Source organism: Enhydra lutris, unplaced genomic scaffold (genome assembly GCF_002288905.1).
Source record: "Enhydra lutris kenyoni isolate GAN:26980312 unplaced genomic scaffold, ASM228890v2 scaffoldscaffold75, whole genome shotgun sequence".
NCBI classification, from domain to species: domain Eukaryota; kingdom Metazoa; phylum Chordata; class Mammalia; order Carnivora; family Mustelidae; genus Enhydra; species Enhydra lutris.
In genome coordinates, this window is record NW_019154159.1 from 555,506 (window position 1) to 573,393 (window position 17,888).

Genomic DNA, 17,888 nt, shown 5'->3' on the forward strand with positions numbered 1-17,888 from the left:
TCCTTTCTTTCCTTTAGAAAAGGTCCAGGAACCTCTACTTTCATCAACTAAAGCATCAGGTGATGCCAGCGTATTTGTCTATATTTGGAATTCCTAAGTGGCACTTCGCCCACAGTGGTGAGGATGGGGTCTGTATTAGGATTCCAGGTAGGGCAGAAATGATTTTATTTAACATGCAGCACAGCAAGGGCAGCAGATCGGTGTATGTATACAGCCATTTGTCACAAAGCAGTGACCTCAGTAGTAACACTCAGATAATTTTGATGTCTAAAGCTTATTGTAAAGGTATATTTCTATATAGTAATTCCACAAACCTTCCGAGGGCTGCAAGCAGCTGGTCTCTGGGAAGCTCTTGGGTTTCTTCTGTAAGTAGTGAAACTGATTCACCTTTGACCTGTGCTAATGAAGCCGTGAATCCTGCTCGCTCAGGGTGGAGGGACATAGTGGGGACACCTGGCAGTGCAGGGAGGGATGAGGGAGTGTGGTCTGTGCCACTTTTCCCCAGAGATGGCTCTGTGCCCTCCAGCTGAGCTCAGGCAAGCTGTGCTCTTTCCGTAGCTGGTGACCCTCACTGGCCTGTTGCCCCGTGAGGCCTCGAGGCCCTGGCCCAGTTGTACCTGATGTACGGAGCAAGTGGGACAAGCTCTTTGGAGCCGAGCACTGTTGAAATAGGGTCTGGTGACTCGATTCAACCATGGTCCCTAACCTCACCACCTCCAGAGCGCGTATCTCGCTGGCAGCTGGGGACGGCCAAGGCTCCAGGGCAGCAGGGACGGAGAGAAGTCTGGTGCAAACTGCCCGAGCCTGAGGCCTCCAGTTCCCAAACATGTGCCGCACCACAGGCCATCTGGTGGGAAGAGGGGGGCGCCCAAGCAGGAGGACACAGGGTGATGGGAGTTGTTCTCCCCTTCAGACTCGAAGGGCAGAAGAGCAGTTTATTTCATGCCAAGCAAGAGGTAGTGAGTAGGATGGCCTGTTCCCAAGGCAGGAGGCACACTTACCCCAGAAAGCTCTGGGTGCCTGCTTCCAGAGAAGGGGAAATACTGGTTCTCTTCCATTTTCTTTTGTATCCCTAGTTTTGACTGTCACAAGGCCAAGTTCTGACAGGCTAATTCCCCATTTTACTGAGATGTCCATAGGACACAGCCTGCCACCACCAGAGACAAGCACACAACGCCTCACCCGGCGGCTGTTCCAGCATGCTGCCCACGGAGGGCAGAGCCGGAGACACAGCAGTGCACCAACTCACTCGGTGCCCAGGGCTGTTGAGGGCCCCGGGGCTTTGCCTACCTCCCTGGAGGTGGGAGCAGGAGTCTGCCAGCAGGGGAAGCACAGAGTAGTGACATGGGGCTGAGGCCTCTAAGGGTGTGAGGATGTGGTCCTTGAGGGAGGGAGAGCCCCGAGTCTCTTAGGGACCTCCCCCCACCATGGCATCAGGATGCCAGCATGAGGGGGAAAGCCTGCTCCAGCCAGGGCCAGAGTGCGGAGTCTGGGGCCACTCCCCACCCCTGACAGTACATGGCCACTTCAAGTCACACAGGTAGACAAAAATCAGGTCCTTTTAGGGGGCCAAGGGAGAGAGCATCACAGCAGCAGCCCGGCTCCCAGCAGCGATGCCCAGGGCCCCTGCTCCATATCCAAGCTCCAAACGCTGTATCCAGGATGTGGAGGGTGACTGGACCGGGGAGCCCTCCCTCCCGTCTTGCAGCAGCCTGCCTGGCTTCAGTGTGATGACAGAAAGTCCTCTGGGGTCATAGGTTACCCCACTGCTCCACGGGAGGGAACTGGTCCACCTCGCCCACCTCTGTGCTCAGCTGCTCTCCCAGGGCGAAAGTCAGCCTATACCGAAGCCTCGCCTTCTCCTGTGAGGGACAGAGGACTTAAGACATGACCTTAGGGCCCTTTCCCAGCCACTCCTCCCACTTTGTCCTCATTCAGCCATTCAACCCCGGGCAGGGGAGGGACACGGCAAGTGCTACAGTATCAAAAGCAGGGGCTGAGGGCCTGATTGGGGCCGGGGTGGCGGGGGTGTAGGGTAGCCAGGGCTTCAGGCCGGAGCCGGGTTCTAGCTCACCTTCAGTGGATTGGCCAGCAGCATGACCTGGGTGATGGCTGCAGGAGGCTGGATGGGGCTAAATGGAGACAGCTCTGTCCCAGAGGGTGGCTGTAACTTCACCTTCATCGACTGAAGAGAAAGAGAAGCTCTTTTGAAGAGCATGGCAGGTGCCCCTGAGCAGGAGCCCACTAGAATCCCAGACACATGCTGCTGCCCATTGGCCTCGGGGTCCCTCAACACAGTCGGGTGCCAGGGGTACCTTTGGCACGGCGGCTTGTAGCACGATGCTCTTGATAGGCAAGGGAGCGGTATTCAGCATGGACACCACCACCACCAGCACATCAGGCCGTCCAGGTGGACACTCCTTGGCAAAGTGGAAGAGGATGCGGAAGCCATTTTTATCATAGGCTGTCACAGGAAGGGCGCTGCCTGTAAGCAGAGATCAGGTGGGTGTGGAAGGAGAAAGCCCACAGTGCCCTGAGGGGAGGGTGTGTGGTTGGGCCTGGGCTCCACCTGTGGCCAGCAAGCTCCCGGAAAGAATCAGCCAGAACCCCCGAGAGAGCACAGAGGCAACAAGCACAGGCTGAGACAGCAGGAAGACCCGTCACGTTGGGCTCTAAGAGACGGGAGAGGGGGGCAAGGAGAGCCTGGGCCCACCCCTCTCCCCGGATCACAGCAAGCGGTGGGTGCCGCCTCCCCCTCCCACCCCAAGCTTCGCACACCTACTTGGCTTGATAGATTCCAGGGGGACGTGGACACTGGCCAGGGAGAGCTCTGGCCCCTTCAGGGGGCTGCCCTGGGACTGGAAGGAAGGCGGCTGGAAGAGAGGGCTGCCAGGCCCTGGGGAGAAGGGGAGGAGAGGCCTAGCAGTGGTGCCGGCAGGGATCAGAGGGGAGGTGGTAGCCCCAGGAAAGAAGATGGAAGAGACCGGTTTCACCAGGCCTGAGGTCCTGAGAGGCAGGAAGGAGGACAAGGCAAGTCAGAGACCAGGGGCAGCTGCTGGGCCAACCCTTACACGTCCCCCAGGGCACACGGCTGGTTCTTACCACCCCTGCCCATTTCCAGAGTCCAGCCAGTAGACCCAAAAGGAACATCCCCGGCCCCTCCGGAGCTGCTCTCTGGTTCTGTCAAGCCCAGGCCCAGCCCCCCTGACCCCCACATATCCCACTCATTACACTCTGGTCTCTTCAAGAAGATGGTCAAGGGCATCTAGCTGGTGCAGGCTGCTATCCCCCAAAGCGGAGCCATGGTACCCGAGGGCTGTGGACTCAGCCTTCGGGGCCGGGGCCAGTCCAGTCGGGAACAAGAAGGAGCCTGCTCTGGGGGCAGGAACACTGGCTGGGACCACAGGAGCTGGGAAGGGAGGAGGCAGCGGGGCCTGAGAGCTGCCTGCAGAGGGTGCTGAGGCCGGGACAAGAGGCCCGTCTGAGGGGCTGCAGGAAGCACTCCCAGGCTTGGGGCTGCAGAAGTCCAGGTCTGGCTGCTCGTTCTGCTCGGAGAAGAAAGTGTGCGTGAGCCAAGGGCAGGGAGGGCTCCTGTAGTTGGTGGGTTTAGGGTCTCCAGCTGGAGGCCCTACTAGGACTGCACTGGACTAGCAGCCCTCTGAAGGGCTCGGGCCCGCCCTTATGGGATCAGTGTTCTCCAGTGCAGCTGGGGCAGTGCCGCAGCCAACCACCTCGGAGGATGAGCTGGGAAAGAGGACGCCTGGGGAGCTGGCTGAGCACTTTGGTGCCGTCCCTACCTGGAACAGGGACCACTGGCTGTTTGCAGCTGACTCTTTGGGAGGAGCAGTGGGGGCTGGGTCAGCAAGGCCTGGAAACAAAAGACAAAGGTGAAGGGGCTCTGGCCCTGGGGTAGCTCCATTCATGACAAAAGTCGCTGACAAAAGGGTGACAGGTGGGGACAAAGTATTTTTCCAGGTAGCCTCCAGAGGGAGAGGGATGCTCTCCAGTCCTTTCGCAGTGGGGGAGGCCTCCAGGGGAGAGGGGACAAAGCAAGACCGTGCACCGTGTCCATTCTGGAGTTTGTGCGCACACCGTACTGCAGGCCTGAGCACACTGAACTTGACCCTCCTCACACCTGAAGTCCCCTTCCCTGCCCCTGCTAAGTCCATGAGGCATTCCCGATTCTTCCCAATTCCGCATGCCCTTGGCTCTGCTGAGCCCATCAAGAGAAGCCCTTCACAGCCTCCCTCCGAGACGCACCCAAGCAGAGCAGCTCCTCGTCCAGCAGGCAGAGGGCGTTGCTTGTGCTGTTGGGTCCCGCGGTGGCTTCAGCCTGGCTGGACGAGTGGCTGCGCCCAGGACCCGAGGTCTGAGGGGGCGGAGGGAGGATAGGGATGCCAGAGGCCAGTGGGGCAGCCGCTGGGGCCGACGTGGAGGATGAACTGCTGGGTGTGTCCAACTCAGCCAGGTCGATGAGAGTGCCCTGGTTCCTAGAGTGGTTTCCTGGAGGGGTGGAAGGAAGGGGACACGAATGATTGGGGGCCACTCTAGTGGCTGCACAGCAGGAAGCAGAACCCTGACTACAGCCTCCAGCCTAATACTGAAGAAAAGCAAGCAAAGAAAACCCTATCCACAGCTCCTGGCCCCTGGGGAGCCGGAGGGGCACCTGGAAGGGCTTAGAATCCCCTTGGGCCGCGTGGGATGACATGCAGGTCACGCACTCATGGCTGGCTGGTGGGGCCTGGGGCTGGTCTGGATGGGTCCAAAATGGGGAACTAGAACATTTTACCTTCCGCATCTGGCAGGGCCGCATCTGGCACGGCCGCGTCGGCCATCTCACCATTGATAACCTGCTCTTCAACAACTGTTTTGTAAGAGTTGATGACCCGGGAGAGGTTGTCGCTGGCCTGGAGGATGTCCCCTAGAGCAGAAAGAGGTACTTCTCACTCTTGGCCATGACACTCCCCCATCCCCCTGGCCAAATCCAAATTCCTAGGTCATCCTTGTCAACTATTCTTTGACTCACCCAAACTGTTGTCGTTGTCCTCCGTCTCACTGGCTAGTTTGAATAACGTCCGCCTCTTATTCTCACACCGATCAAACAGCTCCTGAAAGAATCCCAGACCTTAAAGTGAGCCACAGGGTCCCCTGGCAATGACCTAATTCAGTGTCCATGTCCAGAAAGTCCAGGGCTCCCCTACTGCCACAGTCAGTCACTGGTGGCACGGGGCTCTGAGGACGCCTTTTCCTGCTGCCAGCTTCCACTGCACGGTGTCACCTAGGATATCTGCTTAGAACCAGGGGAAATAGGTCCCTTCCTGTCCCTGAGGCCGGCATATGGCTCAGAATTCAGAGCACGGAGCCAAGGACTAAGGTGCGGCATCAGGCGCACGTGGTGGGTGTCTCTGCCCAAATGTTGCTGAGGCAGAAGGAGTGGCAGAGAGAAGTGAGCCCCAGGGGCGGGTCCGCAGAGTCCCCCAGACTTGGGTGTACCCGCAGCTCTTCTGTCCTGAGTAGGTTAGCCACAGCAGGTGTCAAGGCGGGGTACCACCCCCAAACCTGGTTGCTATGCTGATTAACAAGGAACAGCAGGGCTGGTACTGGGCACAGGCTGGCTGGCTTTCCCGGAGTGTGGCTCTCCTGGGATGTGCCTACCTTCATGAGCTCTTTATCGGCCTCCGAAGAGTCCTCTTTGCTATAATGAAGCAGCATCTCACTGAGCAGCTTTACGTTGTTATTAACCTCCTCTAAAGTGTGCAGACGCTTGGTCACCTTCTGGATCCGCGCCTCATCCTACAGCAAAGATGATCAAGGAGAAAAAGCTTAACCAGACTAATCCCACCGGCCCCCGTGCCCCACAGCAAGGATTGCACCAGAGAACGTGAGCAAAAGCTAGTCCCAGTGGAAGCTCCTTTTAATGCATGGTTCTTGGGAACCGTAAGGCCTCAGTCTCAACCTAGTTTGTCTTTTAAAATAACGGCCCGCCCCCAACCCTCAACTGCCCCCATCCGTGCACGCTCCTCTAACCCATTCTACCCCCCAAGCTCCAGGGCGCCTCCCGCTCTCTGGCCTCAAGCTGGGGGAAGGGACTCTTGCTCTGTGGTCACGGGTTCCTCCACCCCAAGGCCCTGGGCCACTTACTTCCTTCACCATGGACTTGATGAGCTTGTTGGCCTCTTGTAGGTCATCTGGGTTTTTGCTTTTCAACAACTTGGCTAAAAGCTGGAAGAGGAGGTACCAAAGGGAAAGGTAGCACCCCACCTGGAGAGACCACAGAGGAACCCCTCCCTCCCCATCCGAGGACGCTATTGACTGGGGTGTGCTTTACCTTGGATTTCTCCTCATCATCAAAAACAGGATTCTTGGGACGAGGTGGTGGAGACGGGATCAGCGTCCTGTCCACAGGGATCAGTGGGTCAGACTGCACGATGCCTGACAGGAACACAAGGGGGGCAGAGTGCTGGCTCACGCTGGGGTCATTCTGATGCCTTTTCTCACACAGCAAGGCAAGGCCCATCCCTGGGATGACGGCCTGCCAGGGCTTGGCCCATCAAACTGCAGCTGAGCCCTTCTTGTCCTCAGGAGGAAGAAAGGGACGGCAGACACCCCTCATTCTTCCTGGCCTTAGCCAGCTTGGGGATGCTTTAAGGCTGAGGGAAGGCAAGCACATACCCTGTCTCTTCAGCATGTGGTAAGCATCCTTGATCTTGGTTTCTTCCGGCAGGGCCAACGTCCAGCTGTAAAGCAGCTCGATAACCTTGGTCTTCACCTTCTCAGACACCCTGTCCCCTAGGTACTAAGAGGCAAAAGGAAATGGGAAAACCTCATAACTGCCGTCCGGAGGCAGGAACCGTGGGAATGAAAGGCTGCTAGTCCGCTCCAGTCTTCAGGCCCACCCCAAACCAGCAGGTGTTAGGTATGTGTGACAGTGTGGGGACGGGAGGAAACCACCCATGACAAAGCTGTCTCAGGGATACAGTCTGCTCAGGCAGGGAGCCGGGAGCCCGCCACTGCGTTTCCACGCACAATCTCCCAGAGACAATAGCATTTTATCTCAAAGGAATTAATGAGAATGTCTTAACTATGAAAAACCGCTCCCTGTGCTTTAAGTGGTGCCCAGAGCAAAAGCCACACCAGCGTGCCACAGAAGCTGAGAAGCTGAGCCTAACTCTGTAAGACGGACCCAAGTGACCACCGTCCCCAGGAGCCCTAACTCCGTCCGTAAGACGGACCCCAGTGACCAGCCCCCAGGGGCCCTAACTCCGTCCGTAAGACGGACCCCAGTGACCAGCCCCCAGGGCACACCGTACTGCAGGCCTGAGCACACTGAACTTGACCCTCCTCACACCTGAAGTCCCCTTCCCTGCCCCTGCTAAGTCCATGAGGCATTCCCGATTCTTCCCAATTCCGCATGCCCTTGGCTCTGCTGAGCCCATCAAGAGAAGCCCTTCACAGCCTCCCTCCGAGACGCACCCAAGCAGAGCAGCTCCTCGTCCAGCAGGCAGAGGGCGTTGCTTGTGCTGTTGGGTCCCGCGGTGGCTTCAGCCTGGCTGGACGAGTGGCTGCGCCCAGGACCCGAGGTCTGAGGGGGCGGAGGGAGGATAGGGATGCCAGAGGCCAGTGGGGCAGCCGCTGGGGCCGACGTGGAGGATGAACTGCTGGGTGTGTCCAACTCAGCCAGGTCGATGAGAGTGCCCTGGTTCCTAGAGTGGTTTCCTGGAGGGGTGGAAGGAAGGGGACACGAATGATTGGGGGCCACTCTAGTGGCTGCACAGCAGGAAGCAGAACCCTGACTACAGCCTCCAGCCTAATACTGAAGAAAAGCAAGCAAAGAAAACCCTATCCACAGCTCCTGGCCCCTGGGGAGCCGGAGGGGCACCTGGAAGGGCTTAGAATCCCCTTGGGCCGCGTGGGATGACATGCAGGTCACGCACTCATGGCTGGCTGGTGGGGCCTGGGGCTGGTCTGGATGGGTCCAAAATGGGGAACTAGAACATTTTACCTTCCACATCTGGCAGGGCCGCATCTGGCACGGCCGCGTCGGCCATCTCACCATTGATAACCTGCTCTTCAACAACTGTTTTGTAAGAGTTGATGACCCGGGAGAGGTTGTCGCTGGCCTGGAGGATGTCCCCTAGAGCAGAAAGAGGTACTTCTCACTCTTGGCCATGACACTCCCCCATCCCCCTGGCCAAATCCAAATTCCTAGGTCATCCTTGTCAACTATTCTTTGACTCACCCAAACTGTTGTCGTTGTCCTCCGTCTCACTGGCTAGTTTGAATAACGTCCGCCTCTTATTCTCACACCGATCAAACAGCTCCTGAAAGAATCCCAGACCTTAAAGTGAGCCACAGGGTCCCCTGGCAATGACCTAATTCAGTGTCCATGTCCAGAAAGTCCAGGGCTCCCCTACTGCCACAGTCAGTCACTGGTGGCACGGGGCTCTGAGGACGCCTTTTCCTGCTGCCAGCTTCCACTGCACGGTGTCACCTAGGATATCTGCTTAGAACCAGGGGAAATAGGTCCCTTCCTGTCCCTGAGGCCGGCATATGGCTCAGAATTCAGAGCACGGAGCCAAGGACTAAGGTGCGGCATCAGGCGCACGTGGTGGGTGTCTCTGCCCAAATGTTGCTGAGGCAGAAGGAGCGGCAGAGAGAAGTGAGCCCCAGGGGCGGGTCCGCAGAGTCCCCCAGACTTGGGTGTACCCGCAGCTCTTCTGTCCTGAGTAGGTTAGCCACAGCAGGTGTCAAGGCGGGGTACCACCCCCAAACCTGGTTGCTATGCTGATTAACAAGGAACAGCAGGGCTGGTACTGGGCACAGGCTGGCTGGCTTTCCCGGAGTGTGGCTCTCCTGGGATGTGCCTACCTTCATGAGCTCTTTATCGGCCTCCGAAGAGTCCTCTTTGCTATAATGAAGCAGCATCTCACTGAGCAGCTTTACGTTGTTATTAACCTCCTCTAAAGTGTGCAGACGCTTGGTCACCTTCTGGATCCGCGCCTCATCCTACAGCAAAGATGATCAAGGAGAAAAAGCTTAACCAGACTAATCCCACCGGCCCCCGTGCCCCACAGCAAGGATTGCACCAGAGAACGTGAGCAAAAGCTAGTCCCAGTGGAAGCTCCTTTTAATGCATGGTTCTTGGGAACCGTAAGGCCTCAGTCTCAACCTAGTTTGTCTTTTAAAATAACGGCCCGCCCCCAACCCTCAACTGCCCCCATCCGTGCACGCTCCTCTAACCCATTCTACCCCCCAAGCTCCAGGGCGCCTCCCGCTCTCTGGCCTCAAGCTGGGGGAAGGGACTCTTGCTCTGTGGTCACGGGTTCCTCCACCCCAAGGCCCTGGGCCACTTACTTCCTTCACCATGGACTTGATGAGCTTGTTGGCCTCTTGTAGGTCATCTGGGTTTTTGCTTTTCAACAACTTGGCTAAAAGCTGGAAGAGGAGGTACCAAAGGGAAAGGTAGCACCCCACCTGGAGAGACCACAGAGGAACCCCTCCCTCCCCATCCGAGGACGCTATTGACTGGGGTGTGCTTTACCTTGGATTTCTCCTCATCATCAAAAACAGGATTCTTGGGACGAGGTGGTGGAGACGGGATCAGCGTCCTGTCCACAGGGATCAGTGGGTCAGACTGCACGATGCCTGACAGGAACACAAGGGGGGCAGAGTGCTGGCTCACGCTGGGGTCATTCTGATGCCTTTTCTCACACAGCAAGGCAAGGCCCATCCCTGGGATGACGGCCTGCCAGGGCTTGGCCCATCAAACTGCAGCTGAGCCCTTCTTGTCCTCAGGAGGAAGAAAGGGACGGCAGACACCCCTCATTCTTCCTGGCCTTAGCCAGCTTGGGGATGCTTTAAGGCTGAGGGAAGGCAAGCACATACCCTGTCTCTTCAGCATGTGGTAAGCATCCTTGATCTTGGTTTCTTCCGGCAGGGCCAACGTCCAGCTGTAAAGCAGCTCGATAACCTTGGTCTTCACCTTCTCAGACACCCTGTCCCCTAGGTACTAAGAGGCAAAAGGAAATGGGAAAACCTCATAACTGCCGTCCGGAGGCAGGAACCGTGGGAATGAAAGGCTGCTAGTCCGCTCCAGTCTTCAGGCCCACCCCAAACCAGCAGGTGTTAGGTATGTGTGACAGTGTGGGGACGGGAGGAAACCACCCATGACAAAGCTGTCTCAGGGATACAGTCTGCTCAGGCAGGGAGCCGGGAGCCCGCCACTGCGTTTCCACGCACAATCTCCCAGAGACAATAGCATTTTATCTCAAAGGAATTAATGAGAATGTCTTAACTATGAAAAACCGCTCCCTGTGCTTTAAGTGGTGCCCAGAGCAAAAGCCACACCAGCGTGCCACAGAAGCTGAGAAGCTGAGCCTAACTCTGTAAGACGGACCCAAGTGACCACCGTCCCCAGGAGCCCTAACTCCGTCCGTAAGACGGACCCCAGTGACCAGCCCCCAGGGGCCCTAACTCCGTCCGTAAGACGGACCCCAGTGACCAGCCCCCAGGGAACCCTCCCCACCCGCATGCACCCGCACCTGCTGCCACATCACTTCTCACCATCAGGCCCGGAGTCCGTGAGAGGGCTGCCCGCCCCGTGGCCTCCTGGCCCCTGTGCTGCCCTCAGGGCCTAGTCCCCAAGGCCCGGACATGGGCAGCTCTCTAAAGACAGCTCTGTGGAGAGGTGGCTGCACCGTGAAGCCAGTAGGATGGGGGGCGGGGGACGCAAAGGAGTTCCCGAATGAGGACGCTGCCCCGACTGACCTTTGGAGAGACGACTTTGATTAACTCATTCAAAAACCGGAACTTGCCCACTTCGTTACGAAACCTCCTCCCGCAGTTCTTCGCGCACGCCTCCAGCACCTGCGGCCACAGCACGGGGTGCTCAGCCAGGACCCACACCGAGGCGCCTCCACAGTGTTCCCTTCCTCGGCTTCCGACTCTGTCAAGCTGGGTTTTTCAGCCACGCCACTGCTGACGTGCTGGGCCGGTCACTCTTTGCGTGGAAGCTTGTCCTGTGCATTAGAAGATGTCTAGACACATCCTCTAGATGCTAGCAGCACCCCATGAGGTGACAACCCAGTGTCTCCAGACACTGCCAGATGTCCCCTGGGGAACAAAAGCGCCCCAGCTGAGAACCACAGCTGTAAGGCCTTCGCTCTACAGTGCAAACAGGTGCGCATGTGCGCCGGCCAGAAGCCCAGGGTCCTTTCCTTCTCAGCGTCTTTTCCCACGCCCCAAATGAAGTCAGGGGAGAGCCCCGGGGGTCCTGTGAGCGCGGCTATGCTCTGAATCCTCTAAGACCTGCCGCTTGGTGTGGTACCTTGAGTAGGAACAAGCATTACTGTAGCTACAGAACAAGTTACACTCGCCGACTCTTCTTTAGTTGGCCAACTCTTTAAACAGCAAAACAGCTCTGTCAGCATCTCTGCAAGATGCCACCGTTGAGCTCCAGCCCGGGCTCAGGGCCCTGGCCTCTGGCCCCCGCCCTCAGTCACTCGGCCTCTCCCACTGGACCAGCAGCCCAGCCTGCAGTGACCGCACCGCGGGCCTCTCTGCAGCCTCGGTGCCGCACGCAAGGGCACACACATTTGTGGCATAGTTTATGGAACACGTTCCGGACACTAGTACCAAGAACCTTCAGCTGCCATAGGACGTGAGCCCTGAAAACCTCTGAGAGCCCAGTGGGTGCTCGAGGAAAGGCCTGGGCTCGTTAAAATCCACCGTCAGAGCGGAAGGACCTACCGTCAGCGCCTGGACCGCCTCCCATTCCTGCGGAGACTGGATCTTATGGGCCAGCAGTCGGACAGCGATCTGCGGCCTGCGAGGAAGCAGACCAGGCTTTCAGGCACTGAGCCCGGGGCTACGCGCCGGGCCCTCCTTGGCCTGTCGGGTTCTCCAGCAACACCCCCCCCTGTCCCCGAACTCCCTGGAGACTCACCCTTCAAGCTCTTTGTTGATCTGATCACAGAAGCCAATTATGTATTCCCAGTCCTCCTGGCGGTTGGAAGGATTGGTGGCCTTATCTTGGGACAGAGCAAAGTGGAGAACAACTGTTATTGTTATAAAGAGCAAGGAGGACATAATGGAGGGTTTTTTTAGGCACTGATATGCAGCTGAGTTTGTTTCCAGGGGCGCCTGGGTGGCTCAGTCGTTAAGCGTCTGCTTTCAGTTCAGGTTAGGACCCCAGCATACTGGGATCAAGCCCTGTGTTGGGCTCCCTACTCAGCAGGAAGCCTGCTTCTCCCTCTCCCACTGCCCCTGGTTGTGTTCCCTCCCTCCCGGTCTCTGTCAAATAAATAAAATCTTCCAAAAAAACAAAAACAAAAACAAACAAAAAAACACCCCACAAACGTTTTCAAGACCTAACTTTTCTTAATGCTTTAAATGTTATTTATTTTCTTAGAAGGGTGGGGAGAGAAGGGGAAGAGGGGAGAGGGACTGAGAGAATCCCAAGGACGCTCCACGCCCAGTGTGGAGCCCAATGCAGGGCTCGACTGCAAAACCCAGAGACCATGACCTGAGCCATAAACAAGAGTAGGTCGCTTAACTGACTGAGCCACCAAGGCACCCCCTGCGTTCCATGTCTTTTTTAAACTGCATTTAAAATATATATATATTTATTTGAGAGAGAGAGAGAATGAGAGCGTGAGAAGGGAGAGATCAGAGGCAGAAGCAATCCTCCCGCCAAGCAGGGAGCCCGATGTGGGACTTGATCCCAGGACTCCAGAATCATGACCTGAGCCAAAGGCAGTTGCTTAACCAACTGAGCCACCCAGGCGCCCTAAACTGCACATTTTTTTTTTTAAAGATTTTATTTATTTATTTGACAGAGAGATCACAAGCAGGCAGAGAAGCAGGCAGAGAGAGAGGAAGAAGCAGGCTCCCCTAGAGAGCAGAGAGCCCGATGCGGGGCTCGATCCCAGCACTCTGAGATCATGACCTGAGCCGAAGGCAGCGGCTTAACCCACTGAGCCACCCAGGCGCCCCTAAACTGCACATTTTAAACTGAGCTAATATTTACCGTGCCTCTTCAAGCACCAACCATTGTGCTATCTATCCATGGGATTGCAGAAACTGAACTTAAGTATTCAGCACCCTCAAGTCTGAATGGTCTCCTATGACAAAGGCAAGTGTTGGAGAGTTCTCAGAGGATGGTGGAGGGTTTAAAAGCCAGGAGCTCAGTGTCAAGTCTCTTAGCATCTGGTGTGGGTCCTCCCTCCCCTGTTACCTCCAGAACCTGTGCTAAGGAGCACACCCCCCCCCCCCCCGCCCCATCACCGAGGGTGGGGAACCGTGTTCCCATCTCTGATTCACATCTTGGGAGTCTGCCTCTTCCAGAAAGCACCCTCAAGCTGTTTGCTAAATTTAGGGCTACAGGTTCAGAAGACAAATGGGAGGCTGAAGGCGTATATCCTTTTTAAATACCCACGCTCCTGCAGCTGTCCCTCAGTGCCAAAAGCAGAGCCATGGAACCCTGGAAAAGCCCCTCCACACAAATGGCATCGTCAGAAGTTCCTGAATTCTGATTTCTAGTGACTGTTTTCTTAACTTCCTTTTTCCTGACATCAAAAATCACTAGCTCCATGACCAGATCCTAACTAGGGCTCCTGGCGTCCTCCCCTCCCCTCCCCCACCCTCATGGGGCTCTGAAGCACGACAAGGCAGCAGATGCCACCCTGCGGCAGAGGGAAGGCCTGCAGTGTTTCCGCTCCACTTCGAGAAGATTCAGACTGTTTGGTTCCTATTTGGAGGAAAAGGTAAGTATCTGTCCTCAATCTTGAAAAGAGAATTAAGAGGCCCTTTAAAATGTCAAGCTAGGAGGGAAGCAAGGTTAATTCTATCAAGAGTGGCTCTTTGGGCGCCTGGGTGGCTCATGGCTTGAGCCTCTGCCTTTGGCTCAGGTCATGATCTCAGGGTCCTAGGATCAACTCCCGCATCGGGCTCTCTGCTCAGCAGGGAGACTGTTTCTTCCTCTCTCTCTGCCTACTTGTGATCTCTGTCTGTCAAATAAATAAATCTTTTTTTTTTTTTAAGACTTTATTCATTCATTTGACAGACAGAGATCACAAGTAGGCAGAGAGGCAGGCAGAGAGAGAGGAGGAAGCAGGCTCCCCACCGAGCGAAGAGCCCTATGAGGGGCCCCTCCAGGACCCCGGGATCATGACCTGACCTGAAGGCAGAGGCTTTAACTCACTGAGCCACCCAGGCGCCCCCAAATAAATAAAGCTTGGGAAAAAAAAAAAGAGTGGCTCTTTATTGCCACAGTGACCTACAAGCTGTCACCTTCCAGAGGCCCCATGTTTCTCCCATTGGTTGACCCATACCTTCTCAGGTGTTGGCGAGGATTTGTTACTAATCCCTACCTTGCTTAAAGTTCTCATGTGACATCAAGAAGCTAAAGGCTACAAAAACTAAGATGGTCTGAGAGGCCCCACCTTTCCCATTGCTGCTCTTACTATTTTGAGAAGAGTCACATACCCCAGGCTGTAAGAAAAAAAATCACACACTCTCGCCTGCACTGTTCTCAACCCAAAGGCAAGGTACAGAGGACAGCATAGATGCGGCTGCCCCCACACCCACCTGAGCAATGCGCGTTCACCCAACGTGCACCCCAGGCCCAAGTCTGGAATATGCCCACTTCTTTCCCACTTGTGCTCAACTTCTCTAGTGCCCCACTTCCTTTCACCTTGATAGACTTTCCTACTGCAACTCTGTGGGGAGCTCTCTGCCCACACGTGGGCACAAAGAGCCCTGGTTTCAGCAATGGCCAGTCCGAGTTCTGAGTATCTCCTCCAACTCTCCAGCTCACAAGCACCCTTAGGAAGGGGAGGAAAGTCCTAGGGATAATTCTGGGTAACTAGATCCCTCCGATTGCCCATTGCCTCCCTCCTGCAGATGTACACAACTTCCCACCCACTCAACATGCTCCATCACCTGGCAGAGAGGGGATACCATCGCCTCCCCTGTAAGCCCCACCTTCTAGAACTGGCTCTAGGCTCTACTGACTCAAGGTTTCTATTTTCAGGTCTCTCCTAAAAGCCTTGTTTTCTTGTGTGTCTGTGCCTCTAGATTCCCGGCTCTCATTTTCAGCTTAGTTCCATCAGTAGTAGCCTTGACTGTAGTAGGGCCTCAAAAGGTCAAGCAGGGTTGGTTCCAGTAGGGCCAGCACTGGCTACCTAATCCCAACGCGACTCAGACATTTCGCAGATGACAGAGTCTATGTATCACATGACTTAGAGAGGAGCGGAGGCAGCAACACAGGATGCAGAGGAAATCAAGAGGCAGCCTTTGGTGCTACGGTCTTGAATTAAGAGAGACTTCGTCACCAAGTCTTTGTTGAGCACCTACAGAAAATTAACTACACAGGTCAACTACCCTGTACAATACTATTCAATCAGTCAATAATGGAACTAAAAGAAAACGAGTACACAGCACACGAGGCCATGGTAGGCCATGGGACTATATAAAGAGTCCAAGACTCAGAGTCTACCTTTGGGGCGCTTATGCTCTTCTGGTGCCACTTGTGTGAGGTAAACAGAGCAAAAGCTTAAGAATGTAATTATATAATTTGGATCAAAAAGAGTTTAAAAACAAACGCAATACTTCTCTTTCCTGACTTCCCCATTTCTATAAATGGTGCTATCATTCAAAAGCTCGCTCTGCCCCCATGCCCAGGCATCCGGATTTGAACCCCCCATTGCTGACTCCTTCCTTCTCACCCACTTCCAGAAGCCCAGGGTCCTTTCCTTCTCAACGTCTTTTTAAATCTCTCCCTTTCTTACCCCTGCCCTCATGCCTCCTTACTTCTTCACCTGCTTCCAGAACTTCTGCTCCTTGGCATCCTATACAAAACCCCTATATTGATCCTCCTAAAAACATGGATTTCACCAGGTACAGTAAGAATGGGGACCTGATAATTGTCAAAATTTAAACTTCCTGGGCTGGAATTCAAGCTTTTCCAGAATTTGGTTCTAACTTCCCTGCTTTCTCTCCCACCACACTCCTACAGGAGCTCCCTGAAGTCATCAAGAGACAGTCCATGGCAAGGAGAATCTGGGATGGGTCTTAAAGCATTTAGTTGAGCAAAGGGGGACAGGGCTTCTGGGGAACGAGAACGGAGTGTACTGGGGGGACAAGAACACCTGACTTACCACAGCAAGGAGACTCTCGGGAAGCCACAAAGAGGCGGCAGTAGGTGTGCAGCAGTGGAACGACTGGATTATACAGAAATGCTCTTCTGGGAGCAGAATGCAGAGTGGACAGAGGGGAGGTAGGGAGACACTTGAGGCACTGAGCCAGCTAAGGCTTCTATAATTCTGGCAAACCATGGAGTGACAAGGACCTAGACTAAGATAGTGCTAAACCAAACACTGGTTCATTCAACAGATAAAGTTCACGCCAGTAAGTCATAAGAACTGTGAAGGCGAACAGAACAACGGGTAAGAATGGAATCTTAAAAAGAGAAAAGAATGGAAAGAATCTTAACACCACCTCTAATGTCAATTTAAGTAATAGGAAAAGGCCAGTCTCAGCTCCAGGGTCTACAGATCCCATCCCACTCTCTGACTCACCACTTCCACCCTCCCTCAAAACCAAGCCTGTCCTTCTCCTATTTCAAAATATAACTCTAAACCTAGCCTACTCAACTCAGCTTAGGTCAAATTACTCCTACGTCCCCCATTATTATCTATGAATCAAATCGATTCCAGCGCAGTTATATCTGGTTGGATGGCACTGGGCAAGTGGTTTGATTACAGTCAGGGTGTCCTCTTTTTGCGAAATTGTGACAGTAGTACCTACTTCCCGAGGATACCTGATGAATGAATTAAATGAGTATCTTTGGAGCACTGTGAGCTCCTTGAAGAACAGTTCCCTATACACGGAGGACTTTATGACCTGCCTGCAACTGCAGATTTTGCAAACATAACCTAGGTTCAACCACCTGAAGGGGGTGGTTTCTTATTAAGAAAGGTCAGGAAAAAAAAAAAAAAAGAAAGGAAGAAAGGTCAGGCCATTGGAGGAAAGAACCATCGCCTGCAACAGCTCTGGATCTTGCACAAGGCCGTCTCCAGGCATCCTGTCTTAACACTCCGTCTAATTTGTCTTCACTTAAAGAGGCCTCCAGGGGCCTCTTCTAAGCCCATAAGAAAGTTAATTTATTAACCCTTCAGCAGAGTACTGTGTGCTAACAAGGTCAACACGTATTTCCTTAATAGCAGTATGAATTAGCAATTAAAGCTACAGGCCGCTGTGACTACGGCACTAGGCTGTGCTCCTCAGCTTTGCCCGGAACGTTACCTACAAATGACTAGCGAAGATGTTCAAGTGTGTGTGTCCCCAACACGGACATCACCAAACCTTGGACACTGCAGGAAAAGGGTAGAACTGTTCTTTATCCCTTTCTGGATTCTTCTACTTCAAACATCCTGCCTGCGCGAGGCGGCCACTTGTCAAATACAAGGTCGCAATTCTGAAGCTGTATATGCTCAGCGGCACCCACACCGCTCCCGGAGTTTCGGCCCAAATCCTGAGGCACTGGCGCCCCGGAGTCACGGCGGCGCGCGGCCCCACCACAATGTCCCCAAATCGTCGATGCCGTGTCAGCCGGAAGCACTTGGCCGCCGCTTCCCCGGAGCCCGCGGAGGCCCGGACAGGACCGGAGCTCACGCCGCCGCGCGCCGAAGTGGGAGGCGGCGCCGGGCGGGGGCCGGGACGCCCTGCTGGGGAAGGGGCGTGATCACGGAATGCTCGCGGCGAAGGCGAGCCCAGGCGCGGGCTGCTAGGCGACGCCGCCGCGGGCCCCTGAGCGCGGAGTGGGGCGGAGTGGGGCGGAGTGGGGCGGAGTGGGGCGGAGTGGGGCGGAGTGGGGCGGAGTGGGGCGG

The 17,888-nt window shown here is 55.3% G+C and overlaps 1 protein-coding gene across 5 annotated transcripts in view; it reads right to left on the bottom strand.

Moving 5' to 3' along the window:
• Positions 1 to 888: 888 nt before the first annotated feature.
• LOC111160300 (golgi associated, gamma adaptin ear containing, ARF binding protein 3) overlaps positions 889 to 17,888 on the bottom strand; it is a 17,148-nt gene continuing 148 nt past the window's right edge. The window contains exons 2-17 of one of the 5 annotated variants that reach the window (XM_022523270.1): positions 11,945 to 12,029; positions 11,749 to 11,824; positions 10,768 to 10,866; positions 9,886 to 10,009; positions 9,542 to 9,645; positions 9,355 to 9,435; positions 8,869 to 9,006; positions 8,240 to 8,321; positions 4,790 to 4,921; positions 4,261 to 4,503; positions 3,798 to 3,868; positions 3,232 to 3,545; positions 2,783 to 3,006; positions 2,316 to 2,485; positions 2,075 to 2,185; positions 889 to 1,862 (exon numbers count right to left, since the gene is read on the bottom strand). In XM_022523270.1, coding sequence (XP_022378978.1) covers positions 1,752 to 1,862; positions 2,075 to 2,185; positions 2,316 to 2,485; positions 2,783 to 3,006; positions 3,232 to 3,545; positions 3,798 to 3,868; positions 4,261 to 4,503; positions 4,790 to 4,921; positions 8,240 to 8,321; positions 8,869 to 9,006; positions 9,355 to 9,435; positions 9,542 to 9,645; positions 9,886 to 10,009; positions 10,768 to 10,866; positions 11,749 to 11,824; positions 11,945 to 12,029 — 2,165 coding nt within the window. In that variant the 3' untranslated portion in view covers positions 889 to 1,751. Of the gene's footprint in view, positions 1,863 to 2,070; positions 2,186 to 2,315; positions 2,486 to 2,782; positions 3,007 to 3,231; positions 3,546 to 3,797; positions 3,869 to 4,260; positions 4,504 to 4,789; positions 4,922 to 5,026; positions 5,109 to 5,655; positions 5,794 to 6,141; positions 6,223 to 6,328; positions 6,433 to 6,672; positions 7,296 to 7,473; positions 7,717 to 8,002; positions 8,135 to 8,239; positions 8,322 to 8,868; positions 9,007 to 9,354; positions 9,436 to 9,541; positions 9,646 to 9,885; positions 10,010 to 10,767; positions 10,867 to 11,748; positions 11,825 to 11,944; positions 12,030 to 17,888 lie in introns of those variants that run through there. The other 4 variants (XM_022523269.1, XM_022523271.1, XM_022523272.1 and 1 more) reach the window with 4 other exon arrangements.